Source organism: Conger conger, chromosome 19 (assembly GCF_963514075.1).
Source record: "Conger conger chromosome 19, fConCon1.1, whole genome shotgun sequence".
Classification (NCBI taxonomy): domain Eukaryota; kingdom Metazoa; phylum Chordata; class Actinopteri; order Anguilliformes; family Congridae; genus Conger; species Conger conger.
In genome coordinates, this window is record NC_083778.1 from 8,140,828 (window position 1) to 8,155,827 (window position 15,000).

At 50.6% G+C, this 15,000-nt stretch overlaps 1 protein-coding gene across 1 annotated transcript in view; it reads left to right on the top strand.

Annotated features, from left to right (window-relative positions):
• Positions 1 to 15,000, top strand: part of cfap54 (cilia and flagella associated protein 54) — a 46,027-nt gene that overhangs the window by 17,000 nt on the left and 14,027 nt on the right. Inside the window, exons 28-50 of the mRNA XM_061229849.1 lie at positions 422 to 554; positions 909 to 995; positions 1,337 to 1,463; positions 1,937 to 2,051; positions 2,665 to 2,756; positions 3,183 to 3,380; positions 4,235 to 4,386; positions 4,756 to 4,952; positions 5,265 to 5,459; positions 5,619 to 5,785; positions 7,479 to 7,614; positions 7,808 to 7,880; positions 8,283 to 8,438; positions 8,604 to 8,771; positions 10,151 to 10,238; positions 10,980 to 11,150; positions 11,264 to 11,330; positions 11,865 to 12,050; positions 12,520 to 12,606; positions 13,257 to 13,403; positions 13,496 to 13,540; positions 14,126 to 14,276; positions 14,777 to 14,940. Of these exons, the coding sequence (XP_061085833.1) occupies positions 422 to 554; positions 909 to 995; positions 1,337 to 1,463; positions 1,937 to 2,051; positions 2,665 to 2,756; positions 3,183 to 3,380; positions 4,235 to 4,386; positions 4,756 to 4,952; positions 5,265 to 5,459; positions 5,619 to 5,785; positions 7,479 to 7,614; positions 7,808 to 7,880; positions 8,283 to 8,438; positions 8,604 to 8,771; positions 10,151 to 10,238; positions 10,980 to 11,150; positions 11,264 to 11,330; positions 11,865 to 12,050; positions 12,520 to 12,606; positions 13,257 to 13,403; positions 13,496 to 13,540; positions 14,126 to 14,276; positions 14,777 to 14,940 (3,102 nt within the window). The remainder of the gene's footprint in view (positions 1 to 421; positions 555 to 908; positions 996 to 1,336; positions 1,464 to 1,936; positions 2,052 to 2,664; positions 2,757 to 3,182; positions 3,381 to 4,234; positions 4,387 to 4,755; positions 4,953 to 5,264; positions 5,460 to 5,618; positions 5,786 to 7,478; positions 7,615 to 7,807; positions 7,881 to 8,282; positions 8,439 to 8,603; positions 8,772 to 10,150; positions 10,239 to 10,979; positions 11,151 to 11,263; positions 11,331 to 11,864; positions 12,051 to 12,519; positions 12,607 to 13,256; positions 13,404 to 13,495; positions 13,541 to 14,125; positions 14,277 to 14,776; positions 14,941 to 15,000) is intronic.

Consider the following 15,000-nt stretch of genomic DNA (forward strand, 5'->3'; position numbering starts at 1 on the left):
AGTACATTACATTATTGGCATTTGGCAGACGCTCTTATCCAGAGCGACGTACAGTTGATTAGACTAAGCAGGAGACAATGCATGCATGGTTAAGGGCCTTTCTCAAGGGCCCAACGGCTGTGCGGATCTTATTGTGGCTACACCGGGATTAGAACCACCGACCTTTCGTGTCCCAGTCATTTACTTTAACCACTACGCTACAGGCCGCCCCACATAGGCCGCAGGCCGCAGTAGCAGCAGTAGTTGAGCTGGAGCTGAAAGTGCAGTCGTGCAGCAGTAGTTGAGCTGGAGCTGAAAGTACAGTCGTGCAGCAGCAGCAGGAGTTGAAGTGCAGTCGTGCAGTAGTAGTTGAGCTGGAGCTGAAAGTGCAGTCGTGCAGCAGTAGTTGAGCTGGAGCTGACTGAGACTGCCCCACCCCCAGGCCCTGAGGGAGAGGCCTGAGCAGAGCACAGGCTGGGGCTCAGAGGAGCTGGAGCCCAGTGTGCAGCTCAAAGCCCTGGAGGCCAGCGCCCTGAAGAGTGCCCCGCCAGCCACGGCCCAGCACCAGGGCACGGGTGAGACCCACCTCCCCCTCCACCTCAATCTCCACCTCCACCTCCACACCCTCACCCTCCGCCTCCACCTCCACACCCTCACCCACCTCCCCCTCCACCTCCACACCCTCACCCACCTCCCCCTCCACACCCTCACCCACCTCCCCCTCCACCTCCACCTCCACCTCCACCTCCACACCCTCACCCACCTCCCCCTCCACCTCCACCTCCACACCCTCACCCACCTCCCCCTCCCCCTCCACCTCCACACCCTCACCCTCACCCACCGCCCCACCCTGTCTGAACCAAATCCCTGCCTGGTTTGTTTGTTTCACTGAGGGGGTGATAAAATGAGACGTGTCGCCCCTCTCCCAGGGGGACAGGACCTGACGGGACAGGAGGACTTCATCCTGGTCTACAGCCTGGTCATGAGCCGCCCTCTCCAGACCGCCTTCAAAGACGGTAACGTCACAGCGCGTCGCCATGACGCCTCGCCACCGCAACCGGGTTCAAATGCCGTTTGTTTTGGATTCAAATACTTTCCTGCATTTGACGAGGCTTACCCTGGCGTATTGATACCGAAATTGTAAACCCCATCCATCTGCTTCTCCTTGCCTAAATGCAAGATCACCAGGCAAGATCAATAAAATTCAATCCAAAACAAATCCTGTCTGAACCTAGGTTTGCGTCCCCGCAGAAAGGACTTCCTTCTCAATGCAGTGTGAATGCTGGCTGCAGGTCTTGGGTGAAAAACTGCTTCAGCGGTGAACGTGACACCCCCACCCCTCTCCCCCTGTCCACAGTGATGAAGATGAAGAGGAGGGCTTGCTTCCTGGAGCTGGCTGTGCCTGTCCTGCAGAGGGCGCTGAGGAACGACCAGCCGGAGCACGTCCTGGAGTGGGGACCCACCATCCTGAGCTGGCTCTGCAGGTGTGTGTGTGTGTGCATGCGTGTGTCTGTGTATGTGTGTGTGTGTGTGTGTGTGAGAGTGAGTGTGTGTGTGTGTAAGTGCGTATTTGTGTGTGTGTGTGTGTGTATGTGTGAGAGAGAATGTATGTGTGTGTGAGTATGTGTGTACGTCTCTGAGTGTGTGCGTGCGTGCGTGTGTCTGTGTCTGTGTATGTGTGTGTGTGTGTGTGAGAGTGTGAGAGAGAATGTATGTGTATGTGAGTATGTGTGTACGTCTCTGAGTGTGTGCGTGTGTGAGTATGTGTGAGAGTGTGAGTGTGTGTCAAAGAGAAAGTGTTCGTGTGAGTGTGTATGTCTGTGAGTGTGTGCGTGCGTGAGTGAGTGAGTGTGCGTGTGTATGTGTGTACATGCACTTTGGCTCAACAGTGCATTCTCCACATGCTGGGTGGTCTGATATTTAGGGGCTCTGTTTTGGGTGGGGGGTGCTCTGGCAGACGGGACGAGGGTCTGACGGGGAGGAAGAAGACCTCCGCAACGGAGCGGATCGAACGGGGCGGGGCTGAGGACGAATCCAAGAAGTACACGTCCTCCGTCATCGAGTTCAACAAGGTGAGCGTCGGGACGTCTGAGCTTACCGCCATACATCACATTACATTATATTAACGGCGCTCTTATCCAGAGCGACGTACAGTCGATTAGACTCAGCAGGAGACAATCCTCCCCTGGAGCAATGCAGGGTTAAGGGCCTTGCTCAAGGGCCCAACGCCTGTGCGGATCTTATTGTGGCTACACCGGGATTAGAACCACCAGCCTTGCGGGTCCCAGTCCTTTACCTTAACCACTACGCTACAGGCCGCCCATACAGCACACACACCCTGCTTCTGCTGGATGCAGCCACCCAGCCAACACCAAACGCTCTCACAGCGTTACCGGAACGTTCCGTCGGTGTGATAACATCGGCACGACATTGCATCGACATTCAGAGAAAGTTATTTGCAAGCTGAGAACTCATTTCTATTAAAAAAAATTTTTTTTATTGTGATATTACATTGTTCGTATGGGTACCAGAAATGATCACATTAACATCATTGTGTCATCACAAAAAAGTAAATAAAAAAATGGCAGTACCTTGGATCTAAGGGAGAAGGTATGTTTGGGTGCTTCTCTCTGGGTGGGGAGAAGTGTGAGGAGGAGTGTGAGAGGAGTTCTGCCCTCTCTGCAGAAGGGGAAGACGGCCACCACCGCGGACAGGAAGAAGAAGAGCAGAGACCAGAGGAAGCAGCAGGGCCTCCTGAAGGCAGAGCTCACCGAGAGGTCTCCCTCCCGAGAAACTCCGTCTGTCTGTGTGTGTCTGTCTTTCTGACTGTCTGTCTGACTGTGTGTGTGTGTCTCTCTGACTGTCTGTCTGACTGTGTGTGTGTGCCTGTCTCTGACTGTCTATCTGACTGTGTGTGCCTGTCTCTCTGACTGTCTGTCTGACTGTGTGCCTGTCTCTCTGACTGTCTATCGGACTGTGTGCCTGTCTCTCTGACTGTCTATCTGACTGTGTGTGCCTGTCTCTCTGACTGTCTATCTGACTGTGTGCCTGTCTCTGACTGTCTATCTACTTGCGTGTCCGATTGTCTGCCTGTCCGACTCCACGACCCGCTTTGGTTAAAAGCATCAGCTCAATAAGAGCTCATTTAGATCATAACTGGACGCAGTGTGGGACGTATCTGTGTGTGATTTTGGGGGCTGCAGGGAGTTCGAGGCGATGGACGCCCTGCTGAGCCTCCTGCCCCCCCTCCTCCGGCGGGGCCAGCGTCGGAGCCGCCTGCGGCGTGTCTGCTCCGAGGAGTGGCCCGGCCGTTGCCACGTCAACCTCGGCGTGGCCGTGAGTCACATGACCCTGCTGTGCCGCAGTCTGGAGCAGAGGCTGCCCCCCGCTGTTCAGCACAGGTAATTACACCCCACCGCGCACCGTCTCTCAGGAGTGGAACAGGCTCGAAAACACACTCTCTCTGTAGTGAAACAGGCTCTAACACACACACTCTCTCTGTAGTGAAACAGGCTCTAACACATTACATTTACATTTACATTTTAGTCATTTGGCAGACGCTTTTAATCCAAAGCGACTTACAAGTGCATAGGTTCTTCCACAAGTCAAAGCATCACATCCATAACTAGGAAAATACACATGGAACGCTGTTCTAAACATATAGTCGTCATCATAAGTGCCATTTTTTAACACACACACTCTCTCTGTAGTGAAACAAGCTCTAACACACACGCACGCACGCACACACACACACTCTCTCTGTAGTGAAACAGGCTCTCACACACACTCTCACTGTAGTGAAACAGGCTCTAACACACACTCTCACTGTAGTGAAACAGGCTCTAACACACACACTCTCTCTGTAGTGAAACAGGCTCTAACACACACACTCTCTTGTAGTGAAACAGTATCTAACACACACACTCTCTCTGTAGTGAAACAGGCTCTAACACACACACTCTCTCTGTAGTGAAACAGGCTCTAACACACACACTCTCTCTGTAGTGAAACAGGCTCTAACACACACACTCTCTCTGTAGTGAAACAGGCTCTAACACACACACTCTCTCTGTAGAGAAACAGGCTCTAACACACACACTCTCTCTGTAGAGAAACAGGCTCTAACACACACACTCTCTCTGTAGAGAAACAGGCTCTAACACACACACTCTCTCTGTAGAGAAACAGGCTCTAACACACACACTCTCTCTGTAGTGAAACAGGCTCTCACACTCTGTCCCTCTCTGTGTTTTAGGTACAGTCGGCTGGACCCCTCCCTGTTCTCCCTGGCTGACTGTGGCGTGGTGCTGTCCCGGGGCAGTGCACCCCAGTGCTCAGGGGCCCCCCAGCCCCCGCCCCCCTCCCTCAAACCCTCGCTGGGAGCACAACCACCGCAGGAGGGGGAGAGTACGCACCTCACAACACGTCCACAGAACAGCGCTATCGCCACACCGAGGAAAAGCAGATAAATATAAATACTAATAACATCTCGCTCACAGAAACCTGATCAATGACTTAAATAAATGTCCCCTGGTTACAAATAAATGTGTGTTTAAAGTGGCATTGATAATAAGGATGGATAATGAGGAGAACAGACCTCTCCTGTATGATGTAGTCACCTGGGAAATGTAGTCATTGACAAACCTGGGAAATGTAGTCATTGACAGACCTGGGAAATGTATTCATTGACAGTTCTCTTAAAGAAATACTTCCGGATAATTCTGTACAGTGAAGCAGAATTAGCATCTCTTTCTCTCTCTCTCTTTCCATTCTTAGAGGTGAAAAATAAGAGGGAGGAGTCTAGCCCGAGAGAGAGTGAGGAGGAGAGTGACGTAGACACGCCCCGCACGCAGTTCACCAATGAGCACGTCCCCAGTGGGCCGTCTCTTCTGTGTGCCACGCCCACCGCTGCCAGCCCCTCCGAGTTCCTACAAACCCTGGACAAGGCGGTGCTGCACTTTAGGAGAGCCATGGTACTGACTGATCTACTGATACTGTCCCACAGACTGTTCTGCTGACACTGTCCCACAGAGCCATGGTACTGACTGATCTACTGATACTGTCCCACAGACTGTTCTACTGACACTGTCCAACAGAGCCATGGTACTGACTGACCTACTGACACTGATCTACTGACACTGTCCCACAGAGCCATGGTACTGACTGACCTACTGACACTGTCCCACAGACTGTTCCTATGTATGTGGCTGAATGTGAATTGCAGGTGTGTGTGCCTGTACGCATTTCTGTGACTGTGTGTGTGTGTGTGTGTGTGTGCGCTGCAGGTGCTGGCCCATCGTGGGGGTCTCTGGACTTCTCTGCAGTGGGTGTGTCGTGTGCTGTGGGACCACGCCTCTGCAGTCACGCCAATGGTGGAGGACGGCCACGCCCCCCTGTCCCCTGAGCAGCTGGACTCCACCCTCACCCCTCTGATCGCCCTGGCAACAGACCTGCTGATGGACATGATGCAGAGACTGCAGGCGAGCACAGGCACTCACTCACACATTCATTTATTCACTCACACATTCACTCACTCACTCATTCTTTTATTCACTCACACACTCACTCACTAACTCATTCACTCACTCAGTCACTCATTCACTCACTCACTCACTCACTCATTCACTTGTCCCCTGCAGATGTGGAAGCAGTTTGAGAGCGGAGGGGAGGGGGCGGGGCCGGAGGCGGTGGGCGGGGACCTGGCCTGGCTGTGCCCTTTGACCCTGCGGGGCCTGGAGCTGCTCGCCCGGCGGGAGAAGTGGGAGTCCCTGGCACACCTGTCACTGCGGGTCAACCGCCTCACACGGTATACTGCACCCTCACACACACCCACACACACACAGCCGCCTCACACGGTATACTGCACCCTCACACACACACACACACACACAAACACACACACACACACACACACAACCGCCTCACACGGTACACCACACACCGCACCCTCGTAAAATGGCGGATGTTGTAGCAGTGTGCTGACTGTGAGTGTAGTAAAATGGCGGATGCTGTACAGCGTGCTGACTGGGTGAGTGTTGTAAAATGGCGGATGTTGTAACAGTGTGCTGACTGGGTGAGTGTTGTAAAATGGCGGATGTTGTAACAGAGTGCTGACTGGGTGAGTGTTGTAAAATGGCGGATGTTGTAACAGTGTGCTGACTGGGTGAGTGTTATAAAATGGCGGATGTTGTAACAGTGTGCTGACTGGGTGAGTGTTGTAAAATGGCGGATGTTGTAACAGAGTGCTGACTGGGTGAGTGTTGTAAAATGGCGGATGTTGTAACAGAGTGCTGACTGGGTGAGTGTTGTAAAATGGCGGATGTTGTAACAGTGTGCTGACTGGGTGAGTGTTGTAAAATGGCGGATGTTGTAACAGTGTGCTGACTGGGTGAGTGTTGTAAAATGGCGGATGTTGTAACAGTGTGCTGACTGTGTGAGTGTAGTAAAATGGCGGATGCTGTAATAGTGTGCTGACTGGGTGAGTGTTGTAAAATGGCGGATGTTGTAACAGTGTGCTGACTGGGTGAGTGTAGTAAAATGGCGGATGTTGTAATTGTGCTGACTGTGAGTGTTGTAAAATGGCAGATGTTGCAACAGTGTGCTGACTGGGTGAGTGTTGTAAAATGGCGGATGCTGTAACAGTGTGCTTACTGGGTGAGTGTTGTAAAATGGCGGATGTTGTAACAGTGTGCTGACTGGGTGAGTGTTGTAAAATGGCGGATGTTGTAACAGTGTGCTGACTGGGTGAGTGTAGTAAAATGGCGGATGCTGTAACAGTGTGCTGACTGTGTGAGTGTAGTAAAATGGCGGATGCTGTACAGCGTGCTGACTGTGTGAGTGTAGTAAAAAAATGGCAGATGCTGTAACAGCGTGCTGACTGGGTGAGTGTTGTAAAATGGCGGATGTTGTAACAGTGTGCTGACTGGGTGAGTGTTGTAAAATGGCGGATGTTGTAACAGTGTGCTGACTGTGTGAGTGTTGTAAAATGGCGGATGTTGTAACAGTGTGCTGACTGGGTGAGTGTTGTAAAATGGCGGATGTTGTAACAGTGTGCTGACTGGGTGAGTGTAGTAAAATGGCGGATGCTGTAACAGTGTGCTGACTGTGTGAGTGTTGTAAAATGGCGGATGTTGTAACAATGTGCTGACTGTGTGTGTTGTAAAATGGCGGATGTTGTAACAGTGTGCTGACTGGGTGAGTGTTGTAAAATGGCGGATGCTGTAACAGTGTGCTGACTGTGTGAGTGTTGTAAAATGGCGGATGCTGTACAGCGTGCTGACTGGGTGAGTGTTGTAAAATGGCGGATGTTGTAATAGTGTGCTGACTGTGTGAGTGTAGTAAAATGGCGGATGCTGTACAGCGTGCTGACTGGGTGAGTGTTGTAAAATGGCGGATGTTGTAACAGTGTGCTGACTGGGTGAGTGTAGTAAAATGGCGGATGCTGTAATAGTGTGCTGACTGGGTGAGTGTTGTAACAGTGTTCGGGGGGACTCTTCCAGGGAGCGCTACGCTCACACAGTGACCCCGCTGCTGCTGCTGGCACAGAGGAGGCTCCGAGAGAGGATCGTCCGTTTGGGGGGGCCCCCCGTCCCACAGCCACACTTCACCCAGGCGGAGGCCGTGGCCGGGGAGAAGGTCAGAGCGCCACAGCGCCCCCACCAGGCCAGCGCAAAATAAACCGTTAAACATGACTGCACTTAAAAATACACTCGGGGGGAATACTTTTGTACAGACACTTTGACATCTGTTTTGGACAGATTGAAGTATAAAATGCGGGGTATAAATAGGTTAAATGTGACTGAGGGGGGTCTCGCCCCCTGCGCTTTAGGTCACCTGCAGGAACTACGGTGATGTACAGCTCCTACTGACCAGGGGGAACCCCAAAATGGCTGCCGAGACAGGTAAAGGAACCTCAGCACTGCCTTCCCTTCACAATGCTCACTGCATTATGATGCCATAGTTATATTTATGTGTGTTATTTAGCTGTGCCTGCCTGGGTGTTCTCGTCTGTGGATATGAGGACCACAATGGAAATAAGTGAGACAGACAGTGGCCAGGGTTATGTGTGTGTGTGAGACAGACAGTGGTTAGTGTTGTGTGTGTGTGTGTGTGTGTGTGTGTGTGTGAGACTGACAGTAGCCAGAGCTAAGTGTGTGTGTGTGCGTGAGTATGTGTGTGTGAGAGACAGAGAATTGCTGTGTTAAGTGTGTGAGTGTGTGACTGACAGTAGCCAGAGTTTAAATGTGTGTGTGTGTGTGTGTGAGACAGACACTGGAAAGCACTTCTGTCTCTCTCTCTGACAGAGGCCCAGAGGGCTCTGGTCCTGGTGTCAGTACCCCTGGATGTGTCGGACACACTGCGCAGTTTCCGGGAGGCTCTGGAGACCAGACCCTACGTCCTACAGACCTTCCAGCACAGCAAGACCCTGCTGCTCCTGCTGCTGGCCAACACACAGTCCTGTGAGTCCGTCCACCAGGGTGTGGCAGCGACCGAAAAATATAAATACAAAAGAGACACTTGAAACCATTAAAATATTTGTGTGTAACCGTACCCAGGTGAGTATGCTTGGATGCGTGTGGAGATGATTGACTTGTGTGTCTTTAACAGTATTTCCCACTGTTCAGATTTTGAGGTTCCAGATGGAGTCCAGGACAGGGTAGGGTTTAGGGTGCCAGCCAATGCCCCCCCCGACCTCTCCAATGAGGACTTCAGCAGCATGGACTCCATCTACCACAGCACCCTGCCCCCGTCCCAGCTCCACACTGTCATGTCCTCCTACACCAGCTCCATCGGTGAGTCCCGCTTCCCAAAACTACATCACACTGTCCAACATCCTTACTGCCAATTCCACCACACTGTCCAACATCCTTACTGCCAACTCCACCACACTGTCCAACATCCTTACTGCCAACTCCACCACACTGTCCAACATCCTTACTGCCAATTCCACCACACTGTCCAACATCCTTACTGCCAACTCCACCACACTGTCCAACATCCTTACTGCCAACTCCACCACACTGTCCAACATTCTTACTGCCAACTCCACCACACTGTCCAACATTCTTACTGCCAACTCCACCACACTGTCCAACATCCTTACTGCCAATTCCACCACACTGTCCAACATCCTTACTGCCAACTCCACCACACTGTCCAACATCCTTACTGCCAACTCCACACTGTCCAACATCCTTACTGCCAACTCCACCACACTGTCCAACATCCTTACTGCCAACTCCACCACACTGTCCAACATCCTTACTGCCAACTCCACCACACTGTCCAACATCCTTACTGCCAACTCCACCACACTGTCCAACATCCTTACTGCCAATTCCACCACACTGTCCAACATCCTTACTGCCAATTCCACCACACTGTCCAACATCCTTACTGCCAACTCCACCACACTGTCCAACATCCTTACTGCCAACTCCACCACACTGTCCAACATTCTTACTGCCAATTCCACCACACTGTCCAACATCCTTACTGCCAACTCCACCACACTGTCCAACATCCTTACTGCCAACTCCACACTGTCCAACATCCTTACTGCCAACTCCACCATACTGTCTAACATCCTTACTGCCAACTCCACCACACTGTCTAACATCCTGACTGCCAACTCCACCACACTGTCCAACATTCTTACTGCCAACTCCACCACACTATCTAACATCCTTACTACCAACTCCACCACACTGTCCAACATCCTTACTGCCAACTCAACCACAGTGTCCAACATCCTTACTGCCAACTCAACCACACTATCTAACATCCTTACTGCCAACTCCACCACACTGTCCAACATCTTTACTGCCAACTCCACACTTTACTGCCAACTCCACACTGGAAGTACACTAGCCTCATTACCAACACTACCTGTGCTGGCTCTATATGTGCATGGGGCGGCCTGTAGCGTAGTGGTTAAGGTAAATGACTGGGACACGGAAGGTCAGTGGTTCTAATCCCGTTGGGCCCTTGAGCAAGGCCCTTAACCCTGCATTGCTCCAGGGGAGGATTGTCTCCTGCTTAGTCTAAATCAACTGTACGTCGCTCTGGATAAGAGCGTCAGCCAAATGCCAATAATGTAATTTAATGTAATGTAATGTGTGGAAGCAGAGTGCAGGTGTACTCACCGCTCTGCTGAATGTGGTTTGCACAGAGTATCTGGAGGCGAATAAGCAGAATGCTCTGAGAGTCCGGGCCCTGCATGAGTTGGGGAACCTGCTCTACTACAGCGGGAATAAACGGTACAGCGCACACCAGCCTGCTGATCATCACTGTACCAATCTGCAACAAGCCAGGGCCAGTGATCATTCCCTGTGTGTGTGTGCATGTGCGCATGTATGTATGCATGTATGTGCATGGACGTGTATGTATGTGTGCATGTGTGGGAATATATGTGTTTATGTGCGGAAATGTGTGTGTGTGTGTCTATATGTATGTGTGTGTAAATGTGTGTGTATGAATATGAATGAGTATATATGTATGTGTGTGTAAATGTGTGTGTGTGTGTATATGAATATGTGTGTGTTTATATATATATATATATATATATATATGTGTGTGTGTGTATAAGTATATGTGTGTATATATATGTGTGTGTGTGTATAAGTATATGTGTGTATATATGTGTGTGTGTATAAGTATATGTGTGTATATATGTGTGTGTGTGTATCAGTATATGTGTGTATATATGTGTGTGTGTGTATCAGTATATGTGTATATATATGTGTGTGTGTGTATAAGTATATGTGTGTATATATGTGTGTGTGTGTATCAGTATATGTGTGTATATATGTGTGTGTGTGTATCAGTATATGTGTGTATATATATGTGTGTGTGTGTATAAGTATATGTGTGTATATATATGTGTGTGTGTGTATAAGTATATGTGTGTATATATGTGTGTGTGTGTATAAGTATATGTGTGTATATATATGTGTGTGTGTGTATAAGTATATGTGTGTATATATGTGTGTGTACCTCAGGGCAGCGCACACACACTGGAGCAAGGCGCTGGACTGTGCCCTGCAGAGCTCCGGGGTGCTGGGGTCCTGGGACGGGGAGTCGTGGGGCAGCAGCGCCCCCGCAGAGGTGCTGCGTCAGGTGGGGGTCTGGGGCTGCCTGCAGGGGGCCGTGCTCTCCGCCAAAATCGCACAGTAAGTGCAGCCGGGCTCCCTACGCGCTCATTTCCTTGTTGAGTTTCAAATTTGCGACAGCTTTATTCTTCACTGTAAAGGGAGAGTCTTCCTCGCTGCTTTTTGATCTGCAGGTTTGTCCTGACCTCTGACCTCAGCCAGCGCACCCACTGCAGTCTCCTCTCTGCCCTGCTCTTCAAGGTACAGCCTGTAACCCTCCACTACTGTAACCTCACTACTGTATCTCCACTACTGTAACCCCACTACTGTATCTCCACTACTGTATCCCTACCACTGTAACCCCACTGCTCTAACCCCACTACTGTAACCCCACTACTGTAACCCCACTACTGTAACCTCACTACTGTATCGCCACGACTGTATCCCTACCACTGTAACCCCACTGCTCTAACCCCACTACTGTGTGCAACATGCTGTTGCTCAGCAACATGCTCACTACTGTATCTCCACGACTGTATCCCTACCACTGTAACCCCACTGCTCTAACCCCACTACTGTAACCTCACTACTGTAATCCCACATGTGAAACCCCACAGGGGCTTCACACAAAATTCACACAAACATTAAAATAAAGTATGTTTCCACAAAAGTACGATCCCACAGTACCAACTACCCACCCACATAGATTTGCTGTTGACAAGTTTTCTGGAAGCAGTTCACTGTGATACAACACATTAACACACCAACTGTGTGCGTGCCGTTTATGCCCTCCAGTCGCTGCTGACAGCCTCCCTGCCCCACCCAGTGGCAGACTGGCGGTACTGCACCTATGAGCTGGGCGCTGACCTGCTCCCTGGCCTGGACCTCTTCTCCAGTCCGGCCTGGGTCCACGCCGGCACCACCGTGTCCAGCCTGGGCTTTCTGTGTCACTGGCTCTACAGCTCCGGCCACTACCTGAAGGTATGGCGCCCCCTCCTGGAAGGAGGTACAATCTGATGGGGGTGTGATGTCATGCGATGTATGTGATGTCACGTGCTTGCTATGGTTTTAGTTTGAAATGGTGTGATGTGATGTAGCACACGTGTGATGTGATGTAATGTGCTTGTTATGCAATATGATATGAGGCACTTGTGATGCAATGTAAACGACTGTGTTTGTGATGTAATGTAGTTTTGATGTGATGGAATCAGTTTGTTACGTAATGTGATGGAATGTGATTGCGATTTGATGGAATGTTTGTGACGTGATGTGCTTGCGATGTGTTGGTGATGGAATGCCTTTGTGATGTAATTCGATGGAATGCGTTTGTGATGTAATTCGATGGAATGCATTTGTGATGTAATTTGACGGACTGCGTTTGTGATGTGTTGGTGATGGACTGCGCTTGTGATGTAATGTGTGTTATTCCTGTGCATCTCTTGTTCCGCAGGTCCTGCCCTTGCTGTCGCTGTATCTCTACTGTGTGGGGACTGTGTGTCGAGACCCAAACCGTACTGCTGAGGGCCGAATCCTCAGAGTGAGTGTGTGAGCTGTCTGCAGCCACTTCACTCTGTGTGTGTGTGTGTGTGTGTGTGTGTGTGTGTGTTATTCTCAGTTATCTACAGTGCTTGAAGTGGAAAAAAATAAGTGCCAGTACTCCTTATTCACGTGTTGGAAAGTGTATCGGCCGGTATCAGCAAACCCTTGCCGGTTCCCGTTTGAAGCAACGAGGATTCAGAGCACAGTGTGAGTGGGCCGGTACTCCGCAGAGTAAAATGTAGAACTTCCGGTACTGCGTACCGGTGAGTACCGGCCCACTTCAAGCACTGGTTATCTAACAGGTTGGTATGTGGGTGTGTTTCAGAATACGCTCAGTGAGATCTGTGTAACAGCTGTGTGTGTGTGTGGTGTGTGTGTGTGTGTGTGTGTGTGTGTGTGTGCGTGTGCGTGTGCGTGTGCGTGTATGTGTATATGCGTGTGTGTGCGTGTGTGTGTATATGCGTGTGTGTGCGTGTGTGTGTATGTGTGTGTGTGCATGTATGTGTGTGTGTGTGTGTATGTGTGTATGTGTGTGTGTGTGTGCGTGTATGTGTATATGCATGTGTGTGCGTGTATGTGGATATGCATGTGTGTGTGTGTTTGTGCGTGTATGTGTGTGTGTGTGTGTGTGTGTGTGTGTGTGTGCAGGTTCAGGCACTCACAGAGCTGGGGTTCTTTGGAGACTCTCTGCGGGAGCTGGCGTCTCTGACACAGGGAGGGAGAACCCCTGAGCCCCACGGAACCTCCCGCAGCACAGACACCACGGTAACACAGCGGCCAATCACAGCCCTCAGCGTGTACACCCAAACTATGATTACTACTCCGTCTACAGACAGTCATCTGTACTCAGCCAAGCTTATTTACTGTTCTGTCTATAGGCAAAGAAGGTGTTTGACACCAGCAAGCCCCTCCTAGACCCATCCAACCTCCAGGTGAGTGAGCTGGATCACTGAGGAGTGTTTGAGTAGGCAAGGTAACCACAGGGCTAGGCATCCGTGACCAGCCCAGGGCCAAATACGTAAATACTTTTCTGTGCTCGACTGATCTTGCCTGGTGCAACTGAGCCACCCAATACAACTAGAAGGTATTTCCTAGCTTCCAAGACACCAGGCAAGCTCAGCAACATGTAGAAACGTATTTAAACGTATCCAAAACAATTACGTATTTGACCCAGGTCTGCCCGTGATGGACTGACTGTGCAGTGGCTCCCTGCCTTGGCAATGCGGACCCAGTTACATGACATGACATTATTATCTTATCGTACAGTTGATTCGACGAAGCAGGAGACAATCCTCCCCTGGAGCAATGCAGGGTTAAGGGCCTCACTCAAGGGCCCAACGGCTGTGCGGATCTTATTGTGGCTACGCCGGGATTAGAACCACTGACCTTGCGTGTCCCAGTCCTTTACCTTAACCACTACGCTACAGGCCGCCCCTACTTACTGAGACTAGGCCTTTGATTACCCAGCTCAGTAAAATGAGGTGTGCGTGTGTAAGGCGGCTGTGCTCCCTGTGTAGGCCGTGGAGGAGCTGGTGAAGGCGGCTCAGGGCTCTGAGCTGGATGCGCTCTACCGCCCCCTGCTGGTCTGGAGGCTGAAGCTGGCCAGAGCCCAGCTCATACTGGCCCTGTGCCGAACCATCCTCCACCCCCCAGAGCCACTGCAACCAGGTAATAATCATAATCATAATCATAAAGAAGCCCTGTGTACAAAGTTCAAGGGCCCTTCTCTAACTGGGGCTTTTTTTTTTAGTACAGAGGAATTCTTCACCTCATTCTTCTTCTACTTCATAATAATAATAATAATAATAATAATAACAACAATAATAATAATAATGACTACTACAACGGATACTTCTAGTACTACGACTACAGTGGAAAGCTGCAGATGAACCTTAAGCTAAATAAATATCCAGCAACTCTAATGCAAAGCTCAAATAAAGCTTCTTTTCACTGAAGTTCCCTGGAGCTCACACCTCATCCTGAAAGCTTCACAAATGCTCTCCATGGAAACTGCATATTGTGTATCTTTCCTTTTTCCTTTTTCACTACTTAAAAGAAAGAGTTGCGGTCATTGTAGTTTAAACAAACAAATCATTTGAAGTCCAGATGTACTTCAAGATAAAAGTCTTGATGTCACAATAAAAGCGTCTCTGTTTCCGGGCTCCGAGGTGATTCAGAGGGGCCGGCCCAGGAGCCCCGCGGTGACCCCGGCTCCCCCGCAGCGGAGAACGAGGGCCGCCCCCCGAACAGCGAACCCCAACCCCCTCCTGTCTCCTCCCAGGAGCCCCCGCCTGACCCCACGAGGGGAGGCCTGACCCTCCCCAAACTCAAGGCATGGAACCCACCGCATTTCACACGCCTACGGATTGAACACATTCTCACATTTTTGAAT